This window comes from Chlamydotis macqueenii, chromosome 1 (assembly GCF_036417535.1).
Source record: "Chlamydotis macqueenii isolate bChlMac1 chromosome 1, bChlMac1.mat, whole genome shotgun sequence".
NCBI classification, from domain to species: domain Eukaryota; kingdom Metazoa; phylum Chordata; class Aves; order Otidiformes; family Otididae; genus Chlamydotis; species Chlamydotis macqueenii.
In genome coordinates, this window is record NC_141556.1 from 147256036 (window position 1) to 147268605 (window position 12570).

The following is a 12570-nucleotide window of genomic DNA, read 5'->3' on the forward strand; positions in this document are numbered from 1 at the left end:
TGAAGTTTGAGTTTGAAATGGCAGGGTACAGAGACCACTGCATGTTATTCCATAAAATGGGAGTTAAAGAATAAGATGTGTTGCAGTGGTATGATCAGTTTGATTCCTTCAGCACTGGATACGCTCTTACTTCTGTTGCTGCTAATGCATTTTGCATAGCTGAGCAAATCCAGATTCCCAGCATTAAATTACAGTGATTAAATCAGTCCTTCAAAATGTGGTAACTAATGTGAGACATATTCCATATATGCCTGGCACACATTGGAGACATTTGGTTTGAATCCTTTTTCCAGGCAGAGATGTAACATAAATGATAGTCACTGTTTCATGAGGGTTTCCTGAATCAGTGCCGCAACCTGATTATTTTGCTTCACTGGACAGCTGGGAACTGTGTTTGGTGTTGGTTGTATGCTGATATTTGTTTTGCAGCTTGTTATGGAGTTTTGCGGAGCAGGCTCTATCACAGACCTTGTGAAGAACACGAAAGGGAATACTCTGAAAGAAGACTGGATAGCGTATATCTCCAGAGAGATTCTACGGGTAAGGAAAATAGTCTGCTCCACTTGAAAGCACGGAAATAGCCTTACAGAGACATAGCCTAGCTTGAGGTTCTGCAAGAAGCTGTTTCTGATCAATCCTGTTAGCCATGTCATTGCTTGGAGAGCGCGTAGGAGCAGATAGATGTCTGCTTCACACAGTTTAGCTCGGTGTCAATTGTACTGTGTTGTAACGGCAGCCTTGCAGAAGACGTCAATTTTTAGTCATGAGAAGGCAGCGGAAGAACCAGCGACCTTACCTATTGTAGAAGCTGTGAAACAGTGTCCAAAAGACATTACTGTTGAGAAGCCTGAGGTTGTAACAGTGCCAGAACACAATAGGGTGTGGAATGGACTTTTCCAAATGTGCTTGCAGCCCTCTCTATCTGCTCCTAATCAAGTCTGCGAAGGAAGAGAGTTGTTGGCTCAGGCCAGCAGTCAGGACTCCGGTGCTGCAGCGTGCTCACACCCTGTACATTCCCGCAGTCTGTCTAGAGAAGGCAGCTACGTCGTATGCGGCTGTGCACTGTAGAGTGCTGGCAGCCGGCCCTGCAGAAGTTTCTCGGGAAAAGGGATGCCACTTACCAGTTTTTCTAAAACTGAAGCTTTAACTAATTACTCTTCATATTTAGTTTCCAGTTGGTACAGTTGAAGTGCTTTTTGAATTAGCATTTGTTTGCTGTGCTAAGTAAATCTGGAATGCTTTTCCAAGTGCTGCTTTGTAAAACAAATTGCCTCCTACCCGTACCACTAGACAGTATGTTTGTTCAATTGCCTCATCATAGATGAAGTTCTGAAGGGCTTTATGTTAAAGGAAACCACCACTGCCTCTTGCAGAAATCTGTGCTGCTGTTGTCTGTGTTACACATTTGCTCTGCCTTGGCGATTTTTAAGATGGTCAAGGAGGGAGATGTATGATTCTGGTCTCTTGCTCTAATTCCAAATGCTACGAGAGAGTCCAGTCCAGCTGCTGGTGTTATGATTGGCACGTTTTAAGTTGTTTATGAGGGAGAAGAAAAGTTGAATACCTACTAATGGTTGTATTTCACATCAAATGGATAGCATGCTTTATTATGAGGAAAGCTGACTTCTGCAGGACTGATCTTATGCTTGATTTGCGAACTGTGTGACCTCAGAGGTATTGCATGTATGTTGCATTCGTCCTAGGTTCTCCTTAGGTAAAGTAGTCACGCTCACTGAGAAGAGGAAAAAATTATTTACCTCAGAAAAGAGTTAGGTGAAAGCTGTTTTCTCATTCCTGTGAGATTTGCAAAAGAAGCCTTAATTCCTCGCTGGCAAGAACTGGAATATCTGGAAAAAAGAGATGCTGAACTCACATTGCTATGAGATGTTGCAGAACCTGTTTTCACACCAGAGATGGAGGAGAGAGGTTGTATAACAGAAAGTTAAAATGAGCTAAAGTGCCAAAGATTGGTGCAGGTGGACACACAGGTGAGGGCTGACCCAGTGGATCCCTGATGTGGTTGGAGAGGCCTGGAGGCTGCAGGAGAATGGAGTCGTGCCCCTCTGTCTCCACCCAGCCCTTTGCAAACCCAAATGTGTTTTTTCAGTAAGGTTAGATGGTACTCTGGAGAGAACAGATGATTATCTCTCTGGCTGGGTTGGCGTAGCAGGCGGCTTTAAAAAGTAGCCTGTGTGAAGCTGTGGAAAAGCCTTCATTCCTGTGAAAAATAAGACCACGCTTAGCATTAGCAGCCAGCGAAGGGTCTCAAGGACGTCAGTCGTTCACTTGATTTGCTTGTGACATGTGTGGGGAGGAGCTGTAGATGGTGGTGTTTTTTTTTTTTTTTTTTTGTCACGCTCGTTAACTATTTTAAAAAAAGAAAACAGCGCAATGGTTATTTAGGCAAACTGGTAAATGATCATTTAATGAGGAACATGTGTTAGGAAATATTTCTCTACAGCAACCACTACTCTCTTAACCTCTTGCAGTTGTAAAGGTTCTATTTCTTTATTTTTCATAAAACATTAAAAGCCTGTGAGGGCAACACAAACAGGCAAGATGATCCCACCGGAGACTACAATTTTCCAAGCGGAGAGCTAAGGAGAAACCAAAATACAGGCAGTTGCTAAGAGGGTTGCCTGTTGTTCTCCCAATTACATTAGAGAGTAAAATGCAACATATGTCTTCCTCAGCCCTCCCTCCACATGGCTAACGCTTTGGGGCATGCATCCAGGTGCTGTCTCAACAAAAAGCACCGTATGCCAGGAGGTTTTGTTTCCTTTGGAAAGTATAATGCTCATACTTTTTTTTTTTTTTTTTTATTTGCATTTTTTTTTTTCCTGAGGAACAATTATCTGACTTCATATTAATAGAGCCTTGAGAGGAGAACTGCAGCTTTGCAGTGGAGCTTTGCTGTCTATTGTCCTTCGCCCTCAAGCATAACTGCCACTCTGTCGCCTTCCCACCCGCTTCTCGGGGATGCATGTATGCATGCTGATGCTGCCTCCGTTCTCCCCACCTCCCTTCCCCAAACTATATTCTGGGTGATCCTGTGTGTGTCAGGTGTCAGTGACGTATGCTAACGCTGATGTCATTTATGGTGTCATCGCATGGAGACTTTCTGGCAGCTGAACTTTCTTTACGCGACCGCCGAGAGGTGTTTTCACAGTGCAGATGTTGGGCTGTACTTAGGTGCACTGTCTCTGTGACCTGAGGCCTGTGTCTCTGCTCTGTTACCAAAAGCCATGCAGGTGCTGTGCTGCTACAAGGCTCCTGCGGGTCCCATTGCACCCCCCAGCCACTGAGCGAGAGCCCGAGACCCGGTGCTGTGGACTTTGGGGGTGCTGGGTATGAGTAGTGTGTTGCTAAGCCAAGAGCCTTACTCTGAATGTCCTCTTCTGCCTCTCTCAATGCAGGGGTTGGCACATCTTCATGCCCATCACGTGATTCACAGGGACATCAAAGGGCAAAATGTATTGTTAACGGAGAATGCAGAAGTGAAACTCGGTAAGTAGGCATGCACATCTGCTTCCTTTTTCATTCAGCCTTTGTTTTCTGACGTTCTCAAACTAATTTCATCCTCCAAGAGCCCTGCGACATTCTGTGGCCTGAGCACTCTGTCACTGCTCCCGTGTGGATCGAGGTCCTGCACATATTTCCTCCTGCTTCAGGAGGATGGATTGCAGGTCATTGTTGCATTTCATTAGAAGATGTTGGCTTTCGTGCCAGAATCCGTGAGGGGATCCTTTTGTGCCCCTGCTGAGCTGTGCATGACTTGGGTTGGTTCTGATTCCCTTTATTCTGGACTCAGGAACTGATGGGAGTCACTTTTCTATTTGGCTTTAATTAAAATAGCACCTGCTGTGCTGGTTTTGGACATAAAAATGCAATCTGGACAGCACTCTCAAAGGAGCTGTGGCATCGAGTTCAAAACATAGTTCCAGCTCTGGCATGCCTGCCAAAAACCGTGCTCATCCCTGGCCTCTTTACTCCCTTCCAAGTGGACATACTCTTTTTTCCTCCTCTCTAATCTATCTCTTCCAATTACCACACACTTTAACCTTCTGTGTTCCTATCACGCTACATTCACCACCTTTTTTTGGTTAAATATAGAGCCATGCTGAAGCCCTCCCACCCAGCCCACATCCCTTCTGTTTTGCATTACACCTTCCTGCAGCACGAGGCATGGGAGAAGGTCCCGGCTGCTGGAGGAGGAAACTCTCAGGAGAGCGTTCTTCCTTTTGGTCCGAAGTGGAGCACAAGAGCTCCCAAACCCTTGCTCCCACCGAGCTCGTCTACACCAGTTTGTCAGTGTCGCTCAAATGATGGATGCATTGAAGCTGAGACAGCCCTCCTAGAGCAGATGCAGTTCCTGGGATAGAAAGACATATGTCACTGTTGTTGAGAGCAGGGAGAACTGAAGGGAAGAAAACACTCTTGCAATGTAGTCGCCCTCTAATGAAATGGGCATCTCTCTTACAACCTGTCTGCGTGTGTGCTCAAAGTTGGCACCTCTTGAATAATCCTCATCTTTTGCTCCTATCGACCCATCTGCTCTGTGTGTTAGAGCAGAGAGCAGTTCCCTGAGCAATGGATTATTTTTGCTGTCTGATTTCAGGGCGGAAAAGCTGGACAGCCAAAAGGGAGACGTGTTCATGCGTGTGGTTTTCCCATAGCATGAGGGGTACCTTTGGGAAGCAGCTCCCTCTGTATTGGCAGAGGTGCTTGGCTTTACCCTCTGGGAAGGAGGATAGCCCTTCCTCAGCCTTCCAGGCAGTATTTCAGTATTTTTGCAGCTGTACGCTCCCTTCTGTACAGGCAAGCCAGTGAGAGGTGCAGGAGAGGTGGTCATATGCTGCCGTGTCTCTTGACACTTGTGGCCAGAGCTTATTGCCTGTGAAGCACAAGGACTCAGCTTCCTCAGTATTAGTCATCATATTTCTCCTCAGTGTGGTCCTCCCATGTGGAACATCCACAGGGCTTTATTTCCAAATCACCTTACAGAAGTAATCACTGCATTATTTTTCCCCTCTTATTTTATTTCACTCTTTTCCCACCCACAGTGGATTTTGGTGTGAGCGCTCAGCTGGACAGGACAGTTGGCAGGAGAAACACTTTTATTGGAACTCCGTACTGGATGGCTCCAGAAGTTATTGCCTGTGATGAAAATCCAGATGCTACGTATGATTACAGAGTAAGAGTCTTGTTCACAGGAAAAAAAAGAAACGAAACAAACATACAAAAACCCTACAGTTGGAGTGTGAATGTCCATGAACAATGGCAATTTTTGAGACTTCTTATGCTTTGTAGGAGTAATATTTTTTTGTGTAGGTACATTCTTATTACAGGAGTACACAGTATGGGTCATTGCCAAATTGTGACCTTTAACAGTTGCCATTGCTTGTACTATCATAGCTTTGAGACGTACGGAGTATAGGACTTCAGTGTGCTGTAGGTGCTCAGAGAAGGCAAAAAGAGTTTAAGTGGAAACGCTTGTGTTCTCAATTTGTATGATGATTGTACTTGAAATAGTGTTAGACTGTGTCCCAGTTATTGTAGTAACCCAGAACAATGGGTTAGATGTTGCCTTAAATAGAACCACCATTAGGAGACAGTGAAGTACAGAAGGAACTCTTTAAATCCGTGCCTATTCCTGATTTCAAGAGGCATATACATGTTGATAAAATTTATCCATTGCAACATTTTCCAACAAAGATAATTGTTACATAGCTTGCTGCTAACCAAAGATTTAATGACTGCAAAAACATAATTGACTTGATGATATTTGCACTGCCCTTAAGAGTATTACATATGTGTATTTAAATTTCTCTAGTGAAAGCATCCTGTAATCTTTAAAGTTCTTCTCAGCTTCCTTGAATGAAAGCACAAAGAAAAGAAAAAAATGGGAAAATACACTTTAAAAAAAAAATTCACTTAGACTAATGCAATTGTTTCAACTTCTAACCAAGAAAGGCAACAGAGAAAGCCTGTGGTTAAGGCCTTACAATGAATTTTAGAGCTGAATATAAATTATATCAATTTGCTAAGATTGATAGTGGTGTTAGCTATCAGTATGTTTGTGTATATTTGAATCTATTTAAAAAACCCAGATTATTTGACTTGGTGTTTTTGTACCTTTTGACTAAGGTTGATCCTATTTCTCTTGATTTAATTGCCTCTTACATCCATCAGCTCATTGTGATAAAGATAATGCTTTATATCTTTGCAGATGGAGTTATTAGGAAGGAAGAGTGGCTATTAAGTGATCTAATAAAGGCAAAAAACTCTCTGCAATATTTGTTAATGCAGTAGTGATGTGAAAAATATCTCCTCCTGCCTCTGAAAACCCCTGTTTTTCCCTGAAAAATTTGTGGTTGAAGGATTTTGTAAGATCATGAGGCTGTGCAGTATGGCTTAAATGGCTGGATTGGACCCAGAGAAAAGATTGCCTGGTCTGAAAATGCGATCATTAGAAATACTTTACTACTTGTAGTACAAGAAGAGCTCATTTGCTCATTAGTTCTGGCTGATTTTTAAAAAATAAATTATTGTGACTATAAATGAAGACGGCTTTGCTGAAGAACAGCTCTCTCTCAGCATCCTCCCATGTTTTGCCCCTTAAGCTGTGGCAGTCTCTGGAGTGGGTTCCTCGCCAGGACTCTTCCAGCTCTTGTCTGTGTTTGACCCTCCTGGCTCTCGCTCAGGGTCTCTCTAGTCAGGGATGCCAGCCAGAGGTAGTACCTTGAAAGGCTCCTGCTGTAGGACTCATGTTCTGTAGTGTTCCAAGCAAAACTGAGATGGTAGGGAAGGAGCATTCGCTTTGACCGCAAGCAATGTGTCCAGCCGAGGCCTCTTGTAGTTTTAGCAATGATGGCTCTTCCCCTGTAAAAAGCTATTATTTGATTATTGGGACTAGAAAAAGTTCAGGACTAGATATCTTCCAGTTATCGGTGTTTATTTGTTTATTTGCTGGTTTAGACACTGAGAAAGACCTGACAGGATTTAAGTTTTTTGCCCAGTAGTCTTCATAGTCTTCCATGTTCTCCATCTTTTCAGGGGAGTGAGTATGGTGTTTTCTGTGAATCTGCTGTAGGGAAATGTTCAGTCCATTGTAAACAAGGGAGTATTGAAAAGTCTGTTGTTTCACAGGCTTAGATTTCAGGAAAATGTATTTTTCGTTGTCATAATGGGAATATATTTTTATGTGTTGTTAGAAGGGGTTGTTTGCATACTCTGTAGGAATACGTGTGTGTATTTGCGCATAGGTATGTATTATATGACAAGTAGGATTTTATTCTACTGTTAGAGGAAAGAAGTAGCTTGTGATTTTTAAATAGCTGTGGTATTTGGTTTCAGTCTCACCTACAGGGCCTCTGTAAATAGTACTCTCTTACAGTCTGAATGGGAAATCCACGTACTAACATATGGTTTCTCTCTTTTTACGCAGAGTGACCTTTGGTCATGCGGCATTACAGCCATAGAGATGGCAGAAGGAGCTCCCCGTAAGTGATACGTGTGCCTCTCCGGTGGGCTGATTAAGACTGAAATGTATACTTGGGAGATGCTGGTTGTAATCTAAGCCTAGTTTTGAGGTTTCTGAAAGTATCCTCATGCTATTTCTGTTCTCTTTGGTTTTGCCTGCCCTATAAATACAAAATCCCATAAATAGCAATGCTTTTGATAAAGATAGGATTGTGTTTAAACACTACAGTGCAGGCTGCAGTAATTTAATTTCTATAGCAGGAATATTTGGAAGCTAATCGAGCATCAGACTTCCTTCCTATGGGTAGTATATTGTGTTTTGGAGTTGTGTCCCAATTTGTGTATGGTCTGGCCTGGGCTGCTGCAGCCTCAGCTGGTGAGTCGGACAGTGGGGCCTCGAGTAAACCAACCTTAATGAAAAAAGCATCTGTAGCAATTGCTCCTCTGTTGACTTTGCATCGATCTGGGTAATGCTAACATTGCTTCTCCTTTTGTTTCCACTCGTCCGCGGGCGTTGTTGATCTTCTTTAGCAGTGGCATGACTTAGACTGTAAATCTGTCTTCAACACAGAATATTGACATTAATGCTCCCTGCTTGAGAATACCTATCAGTTGATAAGGGTATTTTTGAGACAGAAACCTGGAAACCAAAAATGCACAACTTTCTGTAGCTTATTTTCTCCTCACATACTTATTTTTTCTGAATATCAAGGCAAACAGGAGATATGTGTGAGGAAGACAGAAGGATTTAAAAAGAAAAGAAATTAGGCATGATGCTTTTGGCTTTCAGTGGTAATTTTTATGAGAATCCTTATTGAACTAGTAAATATGCTTACCCCCAACCCCAACTGTAGTTCTGTATTTAAAAAAATAACAGCCTAAGCTATCTAAGAGTGAGTTAATTAATTTTTTTTTACACATAAAAAAAACACTACACTCCAGCCCAGCTTGAAACCTCTGTCTTTGAAATAATCATGTTGAAATGAAGTATTGATGTTTTCCTGGCTAAAAAATTGTCATTTCATTATAGCTGCTGCCCGATCTTTTTGTTGTTGTTAATGTAAAATTTATAAATTGTAGCACAACGCTCTTGTTTTGATTCATGTTTTAGGAGGTCTGATGGTTTGGTGTGGTTTTTTTTCCCTCTTCCTAATTGCATGTTTGCATGAATGCCCATGTGAGAGCTGCTCCCAGGACACCTCAGCCAGCTCTGTATTAACAGTGTTTGAGCTACCACTTGACCTCCTTTTTGCTATACCTTTTTGTTCAGTACATTGGGCTGCCTGGGTGGCTTTCAATTAAAAGCTGTGTCTGTCAGCTTTGTAAGCTTGGAATTGGACAATAATATTTTTCATCTCCAAACTGAAGCAGAGCTTGGCCCCTCTTTGTGTAAAAGCAGAAGAGGGGCATTTGAGCAGTAAGGGAAGATTCAACATAAATGCTGAACAGCTCTTGCCTTGGTCTGTCCTCTGGTGTGTGGGCTCTGCCTCCTCCTTCAGCGCTGGCTGAAGGGTCCATCTCTAAGCTTGGTGGTCTGGTGGGATCCACAGGCATCCAAGGGGTTTCTCTGCCAAGATGGTGGCCCCTTATTTCTGCGTCCAGAATCCTCTTCACATCAGTCTGTTTCTCCTGAATTTCTGCTGTATGGGAAACATTGCCTCTTCCTGCAGTTATCATTTAGACTGAGACTGATGATGCAAGATCAAGCACAGGAAGATGGTAAAAACAGAGAATTTGCTTCTAGCATCCTTTCTTGGACAGCCTCCCTCCCTGCTCCCTTGTTTCCCTGCATTGGCTCTGCTGTGGTGCTCTTGCTGTGGAGCAGGAGGAAAGGCTGTTCTTAATGGACTCCCACTAAGTGTCTTCTGAAACCAAGGGAAATTCTTTTGACAAAAGGTGTAGGTTTGCATTTCAGTTCTGCAGGGAATCATAGAATGGTTTGGGTTGGAAGGGACCTTTAAGGGTCGTCTAGTCCAACCCCCCTGCAGGGACATCTCCAACCAAATCAGGTTGCTCAGAGCCCTGTCCAGCCTAGACTTGAGTGTCTCCAGGAATGGGAGATCTACCGTCTCTCTGGGCAACCTCTTCCAGTGTTTCTTTTTTTGATGCAGACCCTCCCATTCTTCAAAACCATCAGGCCAGGAGAAAAGCTCCAAGTCTGGAGAGTAAAAATGAGGCATCCTGCTTTAGTTGTCTGCATAGTGGGAGAGGAGGGCAGGTGGAGTGATGTTTGTTCGTATCAGTAACTATGTCATTCTTCCCTTCTGCCAACATCTCCTCCCAATATTTTATTGACTGGAACGTAAGTTATATGACTTGGGGCTGGAGGAGGGCTGCGCACAGATGTTCGCATCGTGGTTGAGTCTGAAGGTTAACAAAAGCCTCGATCTCTTTCTCTTTTTGGGGCTGCCCTTGGCACATTGAGCTGTGGAATTGTTGTCATTTTGGGCTAATTCTGTTTAGTTGTGTTGCTGTCTGCATCTTCTGCATGTGCCGTTAGGTTGGTGGGAATGGTTGTGGAAGCTGAAGCTGTGCTATTGACAGAGAGCAACTAAGCCAACGTCTGTATGTTCCTGTTCGATTTTGTTTTCTTTCCTTTCCAGCGCTTTGTGACATGCATCCCATGAGGGCACTCTTTCTGATACCCAGGAACCCTCCCCCACGGTTAAAATCCAAGAAATGGTAGGTATTCGTTACCTTTTCTTTGTAGCCCCTTTTGTAGCGTGATGCTTTCTTGTGTCTCATCACATGCTGTTTTGTTACTGCTTTCACAGAACTGTAAAGCAGTTTAAGTTAGCAAAAGTCACTCTGTTGTTCTCTTCTGTGCCACTGAATCAAAGCATGAAATAAAAAGAAGGCATTGTTTATTTAGTTCTGTTTGACCCAGATAAATTTTGTCTTGAATTGTGTGAAAATAAAAACCAGGCTTTTTTCCTTGACAGAGCAGCATCTGTATTAAGATGTCAAATGGATCCATATTTTAAAAAATAAACTCCTGTAGCAATCTTAATATGCAGTATGTTTTCTCAGATGTATCATAATACAGAAACAGAACAGTACTATAGTGTTCTAGTTGCTAAGTTGAAAGAAGCTATTAAAACTAATGAAGGCTTTTACTATAATTATTGTAAACGATTGGAATTGAGTGTGTGCTTCTTGCCAGCTGAGAAGAATCCATTAGTATCGGAGGATTTCCTCCCAGTTACTGGTTACAGCTGGCGTGTGTGAAACAAAAATACTCCCTAGAAGGAGGTTTCGTATAGATTGAATGTGATCACAGGATGCTGTGATCCTGTCAAAATAATGGAGTGATTTGACTGCCTGTTCAATATCAACATAATACAAACTTGGCTTGCTTGCTGGGCTTGGATTTTGCCTGGATTGACTTATTTATGCACTTGTACTGTCAGGGCATCCCTCTCTCATACTTGCTTTCTACATATGTTAAAGGAATAGAGATGCAGATACAGTGTTTGCATAAGCCTTTCATTAACCTTTTTGTTTGGAATAATAACACTTAAGGCATGAGAAATTAAAAAAGAATTGTGAAGTTACCTTGAATTCAGCCTTTTAAATTACAATAGGGAAGTGAAGTGATGGATGGAAACCGTTGTTTTTACACTTAACCCTGTAGTGAAAATTTTTACTGCCCAAGCATGGGAACAGGTTGAGAGCACCTAGCAATCAAAAAGTGACCCTGGCCGAAACCAGTGCTGCTGTGACTCAACTGTTTTGATAGTGTGTTCCGTGGCAGGTTATGAGAAAGTAGGCCAAATGATGAAAAATGCAATTTTTCATATTTCCATTAATGGTGTTCTGCAAGGTGGCTTGTTTGGTGACTTCTGTCTGGAGAAGTCTTCTTTCAAGAGTTCATATGAAGTGCAAATTTAGGAAGGTGGTGCTCCAACTTAGCTAACGTCGTTTTATGCGGTATGCACAAGAAGCTCAGCTCAGTTCATGCACTTAACTTGCATCAGTGAGGATTTGACCCCAATTGCCTGTGTTGAACAGACAGCACTGTTCAACATCCACCTATTGTTCTACAAGGATTTTTTTTTTGTCTGTGGCTCTTCAGGTAAAAAAAATAAGCGTAAATTCTCACAGATCTATCTCAGTGAGCCCAGGTGCATACAAAAGTGGTGCTGCTCGTGTCAGGGGAATGTTGGCCGCAGTTCTTTGCGGCTTTCGGTGCTGCTCTTCTAAAGCAGATGTGCCCTTAGATAGCATGGGCAGGTGGAGACACAGCAGAGCTGCCCTGCCCCTGCTCCAAGCAAGCTGGATGCTGCCCAGCTCTGGCCCAGAAGTAGGAGAGCTGGGTTTGTATGATCTGCCTTCGCTAATAGATCCTGCCTTTCAGGGCAGTTATGGCTGTGAAAGAGAGCACATTGTTATGAGGCTGTGCCTAAGCACTGCACGCATGTTGCTATCGCCCCGTGTCCATCCAGCCCAGTGCTCAGCTGGAGTACTCTCAGCTCTGTTTGGGAGGCGCACTTGTAGGCAGCACTTGTACCATCCTCTGGGATGTGATGCTCTTTGAGAAAAGGAATTAGGCTTTGAGGAAGAAGAGAGAAAAATGTTTGAGCTGAGTTTTACCTGTGATCTTGTTTTGTGTTTGGTTTTTTTTTTTCCCCCTCCCTGCTTTCTTAGGTCAAAAAAGTTTTTCAGCTTTATAGAAGGTTGTCTAGTGAAGAATTACATGCAGCGACCTTCTACAGAGCAGCTTTTGAAACATCCCTTTATACGTGACCAACCAAATGAAAGGCAAGTCCGAATCCAGCTTAAGGACCATATAGACAGGACCAGGAAGAAGAGAGGAGAGAAAGGTATGCAGTTTCTAAAAATCAAGTACTGTAGCTTGTTAAAAATACATATTTTTGTCCTGCTTTGCATTCTAAATCCCCACCTCTACAAAAGCTCCAAGCAATCCAAACCCTTGAATTATTCTTTTTTTAGTTCATATTTTGACTATCAGCAGGCTTTTAGATTTTGTTCTGTCCTCTACAGAGAAAGTATCAATGTCAAGTGTCTTATTTTCAGATAAGTTAAATTTACTCGTTTCTGGGACACAACCTCTTCCATACAAGCATT

At 42.8% G+C, this 12570-nt stretch overlaps 1 protein-coding gene across 9 annotated transcripts in view; it reads left to right on the plus strand.

Annotated features, from left to right (window-relative positions):
- MAP4K4 (mitogen-activated protein kinase kinase kinase kinase 4) overlaps positions 1–12570 on the plus strand; it is a 165717-nt gene that overhangs the window by 105541 nt on the left and 47606 nt on the right. For all 9 annotated transcript variants that reach the window (XM_086769497.1, XM_086769506.1, XM_086769529.1 and 6 more), the window contains exons 5-10: positions 430–540; positions 3417–3507; positions 5064–5194; positions 7448–7502; positions 10086–10164; positions 12130–12305. In XM_086769497.1, the coding sequence (XP_086625623.1) occupies positions 430–540; positions 3417–3507; positions 5064–5194; positions 7448–7502; positions 10086–10164; positions 12130–12305 (643 nt within the window). The remainder of the gene's footprint in view (positions 1–429; positions 541–3416; positions 3508–5063; positions 5195–7447; positions 7503–10085; positions 10165–12129; positions 12306–12570) is intronic.